Raw genomic sequence first — 12,431 nt, forward strand, 5'->3', positions numbered from 1 at the left:
CTTGTGGTGGTGGCCAGCCATCCTGAGTTTTCCTTGGCGTGCAGGTGTATCAGTCTAATCTCTGCCTCCATCTGTCACATGGGTTCTTGTGTGTGTGTGTGTGTGTGTGTGTCGGTGTTCAAATGCCTCCCCTACTTTTTTCACTGAGATATGATTGACATGAAGCGTTGTATTAGTTTCAGGTGTATAACATAATGATCTGATATGTGTGTGTGTGCTAAGTCACTTCAGTCGTGTCCGACTCTTTTTGACCCCGCGGACTGTAGCCCACCAGGCTCTTCTTTCCATGGAATTCTCCAGGAAACAATACTAGAGTGAGTTGCCATGCCCTCCTCCAAGGGAACTTCCCAATCCAGAGATCGAACCCGTGTCTCCTGCAGCTCCTGCATTGCTGGTGTATTCTTTACCACTGAGCTACCAGGGAAGTCCAAGAATACCAGAGTGGGTTGTTATTCCCTTCTCCAGGGAATTTTCCTGACCCAGGTATTGAATCTGGGTCTCCCACATTGTAGACAGATTCTTTACCCTCTGTGCCACCAGAGAGGCCCCCTTGATTTATGTATACAGTTTGAAGTCATTATCACAATAAATTTAGTTAACATCGATTACCCCACATAATTATAAAAACTCCTCCCTTATTATAAGGACACTAGTCATATGGTGATGGCACCCCACTCCAGTACTCTTGCCTGGAAAATCCCATGGACAGAGGAGCCTGGTGGGCTGCAGTCCATGGGGTCGCCAAGAGTTGGACACAACTGAGCGACTTCCCTTTCACTTCTCACTTTCATGCATTGGAGAAGGAAATGGCAGCCCACTCCAGTGTTCTTGCCTGGAGAATCCCAGGGACGGGGGAGCCTGGTGGGCTGCCGGCTATGGGGTCGCACAGAGTCGGACATGACTGAAGTGACTTAGCAGCAGCAGCAGACATATGGTATTAGGACCCACCCTACTCCATATGACTTCAACTTAATTGTATATGCAATGACTCTGTTTCCAAATAAAGTCACAGTCACAGTTACTGGGGATTAGAACTTCATCATACCTTTCTCTGCTGCTGCTGCTAAGTTGCCTCAGTCGTGTCCTTTCTCTAGGGTACACAATTCTGCCCACAACGCTAGGGGCATATGAATTCTTATATAACTAAATCTTGGTTCTCATCTAAGTCAGACTTGCTTGAATTACATCTATATGCTTTTATTTTAAATAATTTGCTGCCCAGCTAATCGTGGAAAACAAATGTGGAGAAAGCCCATGACCATTGCACACGGGGCATTTCAAAATTCTTGTGGAGATGAACTAGGCAAATTTTTAAAGGGGTAAAAATGATGGAATATTTTAAAATAGAATACTTTACATTCTGGACAGGTTTCATTGTAAATGTGATTTCATGGTATCTATGTTATATCTGACCTCAGCATGCTGTGGCTTCCCTCTGCAGTCCTGGGGATGGTAAGAAGCAGGCTTGGAATAATCATAACAGCTCTCAAAATTTATTGAGTACCTACTGTTTACCAGGCACTTGGCTAAGTGTTTAATGTGAATTATCCCATCTAATCTAATCCTTAGCACTATGTGGGAGGAAATATTAGGAAATATTATTATCCTTATGCCTATGTATACATATATGCAGAATGCTTATGCTCATTCAGTCGTGTCCAACTCTGCCCCTCTATGGACTATAACCTGCCAGGCTCCTCTATCCATGGGATTCTCCAGGCAAGAATACTAGAGTGGGTTTCCATGTCCTCTGCCAGGGTATCTCCGACCCAGGGAAAAAACCAGTGTCTCCTGAGTCTCCTGCATTGGCAGGTGGATTCTTTACCTCTGATCCCCCAGAGAAGCCCACGTATATGCAGACCTTCATATACATCGCCTGTTTATCAGTAGCTTTTATTTCGCTTGTACGAAGGTCTTATTCATGGATAGTAATAGTCATTCCTGAATAGTGATGAGGTAAATATTGCAATCTTCATTCTCATCTTTGACTTTTTGAACAGGAAAAGAGTGAAAAGCTAGTGCTGGAGGAAACTGCATATGAAGAAATCGAAAGGGATTTTCAGGAGGTTCTCAGTGAACTTTCAGGGGACAAAAGTTTGGAGAAATTTAGGGTTGAATATGAGAAGCTTCATGCTGTCATGAGAAAGTCTTATGACAATGAAAAGCGTCTGATGGCCAAGTGCAGAGAGCTGAACGCAGAGATTGTGGTTAATTCCGCGAAGGTCGCCACTGCCCTGAAGCTCTCTCAGGATGATCAGACCACCATCGCATCCCTGAAGAAGGTCAGTCATCTTCTAGAAAAGGAACCATGGCGAGCTGCCATAAATGCATCCCATCTTTAAAACATCATCCTTTCATTATATTGGCAGCTCTGGACTGTATTAAAAGTTATTAAGTAAAAATTTACATGATTTATGTATTCATTAAGCCTAGGGAATAATGGAAATTTTGAAGATTTTGTGAAAAATAATGAAAAATTTCATTTTCAAAGAAAATAATTCGCTTGAGTGAATTTCACTATGTAGAGAATAATGTAGAACCTTACTGACTTGGTTCTAGGAAATACTGGATTAGCAAAAACATTTGGCCATAAGTAAGTGCAATAATCAGTATCTCTTGTTTGAAGCAAGATAAGTATTTAAATGCCTTATGATGATAGCTTGTTAAAGATATTTTCATATTCCTATTTTTTCCAATATTTTGGGAGAGATTACTTTGAGAATTTTCAGATGGTAGTTTTTATGACCTTTTCTCTTACCACCCTTTTGCTTCTGCAATGATTGTCCCAGTTTCTCATAATGGAAGAATAGGGGTTCAGTCTGGAGGAGTGGTTATTGAGGAAGGATGGCTTTATTTTACACTTTATTTTTTCATCCTTAAGTATGTTACATTGTTCTGAAGGTGAAACACAAATGTTCCTTGCAGATTGTCGGGTGATAAGAGGTTAAGGTATTTTATTTTATAATTGAAACCCTAGTGCTGAAAAATAATCACAAAATGTTTAGATAATTCCCTTGATATCATACAGTTAAACATACCCCAATTTTTTCAGTGTCTCTCTCTCTATTGTTATGTTCTTTTAATCTTTGCAGGGATACCAATATAAGAAGGCTTTAAATCGTTTTATGATGAGAACTCCCTCCCACTTTTTATTGTAAATTAACAAACTGAAATTTAAAGTCATGAATTGACTAAAATATAATTGGTGACATTGCTTCAGACAGAACTTCATATAATCATATTTTCATTTAAATATCTTTCTTTTGTTTTGCTGAAAATAGTACATATGGTTGCTACAGAAAAAAATATCCCATGAACTGACATTTTGTTTTGAATCACTAAATTATGTGCTGCAGTTACCCAAGAATTATCTCTTTCTAATGTAAGGGATGGCTTTATTTAATTAAATACTTCCACTCATTTTATTCCTTGTCACATAAAAGTAAAATATTTTCACCTTAAACATGTAGATTCTTATTTGTGTAAAAGGGCTCACATTCCACTTGATGAAATTTTGCAAGACAATTAAGTGGCAGGGAAAAACTCAAGTCTGTTGCAACGTTTACTATCCTTCATCCATGTACTATAAAGCCTGTGATTCTCTTTTAAGTATTTCTGTTAGTATTCCACATTCAGAATAGTATTGCTTTTCCCCTATAAGCATTCAATGAGAAGGCCTAGGCTTGGGTTTCTGGAAATGGGAATTATCAAGGCTGTTGTGTACAATTAGGTGACAGTCAAGGTCTCATTTCTATGGATGGCTCTAAAGTTCACATTGCCATCCAAGAGCTCACTTAGGGCCTGAGGGCAAAACATATTTTTAATACGGGAATCTATGAAGAGCTTCACATTTAGGACTTGGATCCAAGACCATTCCTTTTTTCTTTTTTTTTCTATAAAATATCTGGACTTGGAAAGCACATAAATTTTCATTTTTATGTTTGTAAACATAACTTAACATCTTTATTAGAAATAATCCTACTAATTCTAGCAACTTTTGCAGTATGTGAACCCTGTAACTACATTCACCTATACAAGAGGAAATATCCTTTGCCAGTTTCCATCTTTAAAACAGCTCTTCAGTATTGACTAACTCATGCCAAACATTGCAGTAAGTCAATATACATTTAATACATAGTGTATAAGGTATAATCTTCTGTCCCTATAAATAACTTCTATATTGTACTTGTTTTATTATTCTGTTTATTCAATTTATGTTGCATCTGGAACCTAGTTTGGTTTTTCTCACTCATATCTGATGGCTCATCTAGGAAATTGAAAAGGCCTGGAAGATGGTGGATTCAGCCTATGATAAAGAGCAGAAGGCAAAGGAGACGATTCTTGCCCTGAAAGAGGAAATAGTGAACCTAACCAAACTAGTCGAGCAAGGGTCTGGACTGTCCATGGACCAAGATAGCAAGTAGGTCGTTTTACTTTTGCAGAGGCCTCCTTCTTCAACAGACAGCCTGGGGCTTGCTGGTTCTTGGTGAATATGAGACACTCCCTTGTTGGGTTCCCAGAGATAATTTCTTGTCTATTACTGTTTTTCTTTTTAATACTCCCTTTTTCCACACCCAAGAACTTCAGTTTTTTCTTTTTAAAATAAAGATATTCTTTTTTTTTTTTAAACATTTATTTATTTATTTGCCTGCTCTGGGTCTTGGTTGCAACATGTGAACTCTTTAGCTGTGGCATGTGGGAACTGGTTTGCTGACCAGGGATCAAACCTGGACTCCCTGCATTGGGAGTGCAGAGTCAGCCACTGGACCACCAGGGAAGTCCCCTCAGGACTAATTTGTGGTTATATCAAACTTCTGGCTCTATAAAGTCAGCGATACAGTTTGAAAATGAGTAAAGATTTTAAGTTTATTTCTATGAAACGTGTATGGAATGGAAATGGCTGACTTTCTACTCAGGTTCCCAGCGCCCCCCAAATGTCCTTTGACCCATGACTAGCCATACCACTATCCTTCCTACTTCCTCAGGTTCTAGGCCAGAAAATAGTTTGCTCTTGACACCTGTTAACCCTCTATCCCTTAAAGTTTTGTCTTGTTGACTCAGTTGACTCTTGTTGACTTCTAAGCATCACTTCATTCTTCCCCTCCTCTCCATCACCACTGGGTCCCCCATTCTCTGCAGGATTTGGCAGCAGACTCCTAACTGTTCTCTCTGCCTTCAAGGAGACATCTCCCCTCTTTACCATCTTTCATACTAGCCTTATGCTTCTCAAACATGTACTACTGTATGCTTCCATCGCCAACACGTTGCACCCTCGACAACTACCCATTTCCAGAGGATAAAGACCAAAGTCTTCAACATACAAAGCCCTTCGTAGATCTGCCCCAGTCAGCCTTGCTAGACTCACAACCAGCAGCACCATGCTTGCCCACGTCTCTGTGCATTTGACCATACTGTTTTCCATGCCATGGATCTCTTTTCTTCCCTTTTCCACACAGTAAACAACTGTTCATTCTTCAAGACCCATCTTAAACACCATCTTAACTTTATCAGCATCAGCTTCTCTATTCCAGCCTCGTCCCTAGCCCCAGACCTAATGATCAGGCAGAGGAGTCATTGTGTTCCCTGTTTTCCATAGGACCCAATAGTTCAGGCTTGTGTGCCCAGTCATGTCTGACTCTCTGTGACTCCATGGACTGTAGCCTGTCAGGTTCCTTTGTCCATGGGTTTATCCTGGCAAGAATACTAGAGTGGGCTGCCATTTCTTCCTCCAGGGGATTTTCCCGATCCGGGAATTGAACCCATGTCTCCTGTGGCTCCTTTATTGGCAGGCAGATTCTTTACCACCCAAGCCAGGTGGGAACCCTGTCATAGGACCCAATGTTTCCCTCAAAGATGGCACTTATCATGCTGTACTTAAATGATTTGCACTTCTCTGCCCATTAAGCTGTAAACTCCTTGAAGGAAGAAAGCTATCTTGACCTTTCCTCTATGAACCTAGCACTCTGCAGGGCATGCAAAACCTTGCATTAATTAATGAACCAGGAATGAGCATGCACTTCCTTAGGCATCCTTGACAGTGTTTACCTGCTGTTTAGGTTTCCTATGCTTTCTAGATACATTTATCCAGTGTTGATAGATAGTTCTAAATGCAGGAGGGAATAGAAAAAATAAACGGAAGATGTGGTGTTCATAATGACTCTGTTTTCTTGTTAAAGAAGTCACATACAACCAGAGTAGCTATTGAAGAGCAGCATGAGGGAGCTGATTTCGTTAGGAGGAGTTTTTATGAGAATTAGAACATGGTGAGTAGCAGAGCTGATGAAAGAATCCAGCTTGCATTTTATCTTCCACAGTGTACTTAGATGTAGCGGTCTATCTTTGCAGTAACCTTAGAATTCCAGGTCGTCTTTTTGGAGAAGCGTTTGCGATTTTGAGGGTTCCTTATTAAACAATCATATCAAAGGATGGTCAATACATATTATCCAATCACTGTGCTTCCAATAGTCATTTGATGACTGTCAGCTACAAGCATCTTAAATGCAAGTTCTCTGGTTCCTTAGCTCTAAAGTGGCTGCCTTGTTCTAGATGAATTCTGCTGTAGTGGTCTTATCAGACACAGTTTTTCTACTTTCAAAATGCTAATTCTGAGGAAAGTCATGCCAAACCATATGTAATTGTTTTTGAAATGCTGAGGTAACTGGTTTACAATTTATATCAACAAATATTACCGCATACCCTCCCTAAAGGCTTCCCAGGTGGTAAAGAACCTGCCTGCCAGTGCAGGAGACGTAAGAGATGCTGGTTCAGTCTCTGAGTCGGGAAGATCCCCTGGAGGAGGGCATGGCAGCCCACTCCAGTATTCTTACCTGGAGAATCCCGTGGACAGAGGAACCTGGCAGGCTGCAGTCCATAGCGTTGCACAGGGTTGGACACAACTCAATGACCTAGCAGGCATGCACGCACCCTCCCAGAACTGGCATCACTAATCATTGTCCAAATTTTGTTCTTGGGAACGTTTTATATGGTATGTCCCTTTGGGAGAAATGAATCTCATGAGTGAATGAATACAAAACTGACAATGTGTATTGTTTGCTTAAGCTTTTGCTTCATTTTAGACTTTATAGCTGTGGTTATAGCTCTCCAGTGAATATATTAAGCAAATAATTTCCTAAATTGACATCTCCTTAGGGTTAATTACAAGAGCTAACAATAGCTCTTGTTAAGTATAGTTTTATTGTAACAAATTCAAATACAACAGGAATATGGGAAGTCAGAAGTAAAAATCAGCCTGTCAACTCTTCCACTTTAAACTTCATTCCTCAGAGATAACTGGTTATCAGTTTGGTGCCTAATCTTGATTTCTATAAAAATGCCTATAGCACACACACATGGACTGTAATTACTTAAAAACAAGAAAAGGGATCATATTCATGTTATTACTGGAACGTCTTCTTTTTCCAGTTAACAACTCACAAATAGTTCCCATGCCAGAGATAAAGAGTTCTCTTTCACACTTGAATAGTGTTGATCCTTGACCGGAAGTCTTTCCCATGAAAATGAGTTCAGAGGATGATAAACAGGATCTCTGAACAGACGGCTGTGGCTGTTAAGTATGACTCCCATGTTCTTTCATAGTATCCGGGATTTGCTGAAGTTCAAAGAAGAAGTGACAAAGGAGCGAGACCAGCTGTTGTCAGAAGTGGTGAAATTACGAGAGTGCTTAGCTCAGACCATTGAGCAGCAGCAAGAAATGGAGCGGTCCAGGGAAGAGGCAGAGCAGTCCATCATCCAGGTCTGTTCTGGACACGGAGAGAAAGACGAAGAAACATCACCTTCCAGAAGGAGCTTTCGTCCTTCTCCAGTCTCCCTTCCCGTCTTGTTCCTCTCTCTGATTTACCACCCTGTTCCCCAGATGAAGCATCCATGGTTCTGCTTGTTTCTCTGCTTTGTTTTTGCAAGAGCAGTTTTACTTGAGTCATTCTTCTCAATAGTCTTTGCCTGAGAAGTCACCAAGACAGGGCACTGCTTACATTTCTGGCTCAAGAAGGTGTCCTCTGTGACAGCCAAGATGCCCTGCCTCTGGGGATGGTGGAAGCAGTTCCCCTGGCCTTTCTCCTTTGTGAGGAAGCCACCTAGCTGAATCCTTCCGTACACTTTGCTATAAAGCCAGAGGTCAAATAGATAGTACCCAAGTGCAGGCTTCAGGAGAATAACAGGAGACTCCTTGGAGCGTGAGATAAGATAATGACTTTTCATAGAACTTGACCATCATGATAAAACTATACAGTACTCTGTTTAGCAATATCCAGGACTCATGGAAAACACATGTTCATATTTAGGGTAGCTGGCTGCATTTTATTTTGTTTCTGTCGATGGAGAGTTGGATGAATAATTCTTTCCATGTTTGACCTCCCTAGAACTCTGGGCTTCCATATTTAACTGGACTTTATACCTTTCTTTGTGGATTTGTTCTCACCATCAGGGTATACATTTGTGCCAAGGCTCTGAAAAACAATATGGAATATTCATGAAAAGTTTGAACATTGGGGTTCAAAGATGACTCTCCTACAGGAGAAATACTACTAAAATATCACTGCCCTGAAAATATCCGAGAGAGGGAGAAGCTCAGCTTGTTGCCATTCGTCCTAGAGAGGGGCTCATCTCTTTCCCGCCTGTCCTTTCTATGCCTGTAGTTCCAACAAGAAATCCAGCAACGTCAGAATGAAGCTTCACGGGAGACCCGGAAGAAAGAAAAACTAGAGAAGGAGCTCAGGCAGATTCAGACGGACATGGACAGCAGGCAGACGGAAATCAAGGCGCTGCAGCAGTATGTGCAGAAGAGCAAGGAGGAACTTCAGAGGCTGGAGCAGCAGCTGAAAGAGCAGAAGGTGGGCTGGGCAGGGCTGCGCCGTGGGGCCTGGCCAAAGGTGATTCTTGAACTTCCTCTGGAAAGCAGCAAATCCCTTCACTATGGGTGTTGATGGGTGTTGGTTACACACACGTAGCACTGTGTTTGGTCTTTGAGTGACTTTGATGGTAGAGATGTCCTCCCCTGTCCCATGCCCTCTCCTCCTCCCCCATACTCCAACAGGTTAATCTCTTTTCACCATTTTATTGATGTATAACATAACACATAGAAAACTGTGTAAGTCACAGGTGTACAGCTTGATGAATTTGCTGCCCTTGAACACATCTTGGTCACCTGTATCCAGCCTGGGAGAAACAGCACTGCAGGAGCCTGCTTGTTTTGTGCCCCCTCCCAGTCACTCTCTCCCACAAAGGTCAGCTCTCTTCCGAGTTCCGAGCAGACGTTAGTTTCGCCTGCTTCTGCATGTTACAGAAAGGAAATCATACAGGAAGGACTCTTTGGTGCCTAGTGTCTTTCTCCTCATATCGTGTTTGTGAGATTCATTTATGTTATTGCCACAGTTATAGAACCACACTGTCTAATGTGGTAGCTAACCACGTATGGCTATTTACATGTAAATTATTTAAAATCAAATCAAATAAAAAATTCGGTTCCTCAGTCGCACCATTTCAAGTGCTCATAGCAACATGGGACTAGCAGATATGCAGAACAGAGAACATTTAGTTCATTGCAGAAAGTTCTATTGGACAGAGCATTCCAGCCTGTAAATATAACATGATTTATTTTTAACATGCTTATTTTTAAGTTTCAAGTTTGGAAAACCACACACAGTCTTTATATGTTCTAAATATACTTTTCTAACATTTCCTCTCTAGTAACAGGTTAAGGTAACACAAATACTAATCTATCTTTTCTAATTTCTTAAAGAACAAATTCATGTAATTGAAAAAAGTCATTTCTTGAAAGTATGTTCTTTTCAGAAGTTTCCAAAGTATTTTTCAAGCCATCCAGCATTTTTCTACTTAAAAAATTAGATATTAGAGCACATTCATTTGTCAGTTGCTTTATTAATTTTACATAAAGCCAGAAATAAAGTAAATAATATATGATGTGCATATACATGAGAAAAATATGAGGCTTTCTTTGAGCGTGAAAACCTTTCTTTGAGAGGTTTTTGGTCTTCATAAAACAATAGTCAGGACCCATGGAAAAGCTTATTTAGTCCTTATTGATGGGAAGTTGGATAGATTATTTCTGTGTTAAACTTTTGCTTGAATGGAAGTTATTGGAATAAGTGTTTTCTAAACTATCTTCCCCCCTTTTCCCCTCTTTAACCTTTTTGATATCCCTTCATCTCTCCAGTATTTTCCCAATAGAAATGACCTCCCAAAACATGTGTGTTTATAAATATGTATTTATGAAACCATATCTTCTTAGGATAGTCAGATTAAGGAAGAGGAAAATCAAACTGATTCTGAAGTCAGGCAGTTATAAATCATTCCACTACTCTTCTACAGTTTTGACTTAAGTTGGATTAAGGAGAATTGTCTCTTGTGTTGGTGTTTAGTGAAAGGTTCTGTTCACAAAAGTATCATAGGCATGTTAATGCAGGATTTGCTTCTGAAGATGTAGCTTCTGAGCCCCATAGCTGATAAAGCCTGCTTGAATCTCTAGCTCATTTGCAATGATTATAGCAATTGTTGCGTTTGCGAAGCCTGCCAAATGGCAAACAGGCATTAAAATATTTATCCACCACCTGTGAACAAGGCTTCCCAAGGCTCCCAGAAAAAAAAAAATTATGCTGTCTGTGTTATTCATTAGAAGGCATCATTTCCCTCAGCCATTTAACAGTCATCATATTTGAGTGCATTTGTGCTTTCACTGGGGAGCGAGAACCATTTCTGCAAAGAAGAAAAAATGGGTGGTTGCCTTGCCTGTCCCAGGAAGTCGGCCTGGCCTCCTGTGTGGGTATGCATCCCCTGTAAAAGCATTAACCAGCTTGTTCTGCATCTTTCAGATACTCAATGAGAGAGCCGCAAAGGAGCTGGAGCAGTTTCAGATGAGAAATGCTAAACTTCAGCAAGAGAACGAACAGCACAGCTTGGTTTGTGAGCAGCTATCCCAAGAAAACCAGCAGAAGGCGTTGGAGCTCAAAGTAAACATAGAGCGACATATCTGCTCCTTTGGCGCGCCCTTTTTCGCTCCCTGGTAGTATAAATACAGGTTGATCGATGCTGTTGGGAGCCCTTGGTTGCAGAACCTGCATTAGCGTTGGTCCATCAGAGGCAGGTGTAAACCTACAGTGATTGCTTTGTGCCCAGAAGCAGTTTAATATAATAGTGTCCATTCTTATAACATTGCAAAGCTGATTCTTGGTCATATGATTATGCAGATATTTTCCAAAGCAAGCTCAGATGTTCATCTCTGTAGTTCAGCCTTGCAAGTAACCAGCTGGTCAGAGCTAGAAACCATTTACACACGTGAGTGACAAAGAAGTCAGATTATATTTCACTGCTTGTATCGAATGGGAGGGGTGGGGGATGGACTGGTACTGTTTGGTGTCTACTCTTAGGGCTGCAGAATCACGATTTTCACTTCTGCCCAGTGTGAATTTCAAGAATGGTCTCCCTTCATTGAAGAGTGCTTGCAAATCAAGTTTGGATAACCATTTTATACTTGGATACATGTTGTCTGCCTATATGCCTAGCAGAGTGGCTTTATGTTTATTAGCAGTTCTGAAAAATCCATAAACCTTATTCTAGTATTGTTAGAACACTGGGCAATGACTAATCACAAAAATACATTGATTCGAGTAGTAAATCGTAACAGTTTTTGTGTCACAGCCCCTTTTGGGAATCTGATAAAAGCATGTGTGTGCATGCGTACACACAGACATACATACACACACTTACTAATATTTGTACATCTTATATATTATTTTGCATGCAGTCTTAGAAATTTACAGACAATTTTCTGAAGTATCACTATGAGGTCTAGATTAATAATTACTGAATTAGAACATTTTATTTTTTAATTGAAAGGGATCTTAGATGAACTAATTTGGATCCCACAGGATCTGAGGCTGAGGAACATTTAAGCAGTCCAGAAAGGCTTGACTCACTGTTCTTTATGAGAATGCTCCAAGTTAAATCAGAAATGAAATGACTACTGAAGGCAAAATAATGTATTAGCCCCTAAGGTGAAATTAAAGTAAAAATACTTAAGTCAATAATTCTCTCCTTTGGTAACGTGCATGGGGCACCTTGAAAGATGGAGTATTTTGTTATCAGATCCTAAACTTCTGGGATTCTGTTTCTAGCAGTGCTCTGAGCATAACATGTCCAGCTAAGTACAGTCTCTTCATTGTCAAAACTAGGGATAATTGCTACTCTTTATTTGCAGAAAATCAACTAGTTTCTAAGAATGGCAAATTAAAAAAAAAATTCATAAAGCTTGAAGTCCAGAGACAAGAATGTGGTGCTTTACTTTGCTAGAATTGCCATTTTGATAACCTTTTGATATCGTGTAGACTTGCTCATTAATGCCACCCTGTCCTCCTGTCCATAGGGACAGTCATAGACTAACGTACTCTGCAGAAGTA

At 40.4% G+C, this 12,431-nt stretch overlaps 1 protein-coding gene across 1 annotated transcript in view; it reads left to right on the top strand.

Annotated features, from left to right (window-relative positions):
* Nucleotides 1-12,431, top strand: part of CFAP58 (cilia and flagella associated protein 58) — a 115,556-nt gene that overhangs the window by 6,859 nt on the left and 96,266 nt on the right. Inside the window, exons 2-6 of the mRNA XM_069567700.1 lie at nt 2,001-2,282; nt 4,272-4,420; nt 7,597-7,753; nt 8,655-8,849; nt 10,848-10,985. Of these exons, the coding sequence (XP_069423801.1) occupies nt 2,001-2,282; nt 4,272-4,420; nt 7,597-7,753; nt 8,655-8,849; nt 10,848-10,985 (921 nt within the window). The remainder of the gene's footprint in view (nt 1-2,000; nt 2,283-4,271; nt 4,421-7,596; nt 7,754-8,654; nt 8,850-10,847; nt 10,986-12,431) is intronic.

The sequence above is a fragment of the Ovis canadensis genome, chromosome 22 (assembly GCF_042477335.2).
Source record: "Ovis canadensis isolate MfBH-ARS-UI-01 breed Bighorn chromosome 22, ARS-UI_OviCan_v2, whole genome shotgun sequence".
Lineage (NCBI taxonomy): Eukaryota > Metazoa > Chordata > Mammalia > Artiodactyla > Bovidae > Ovis > Ovis canadensis.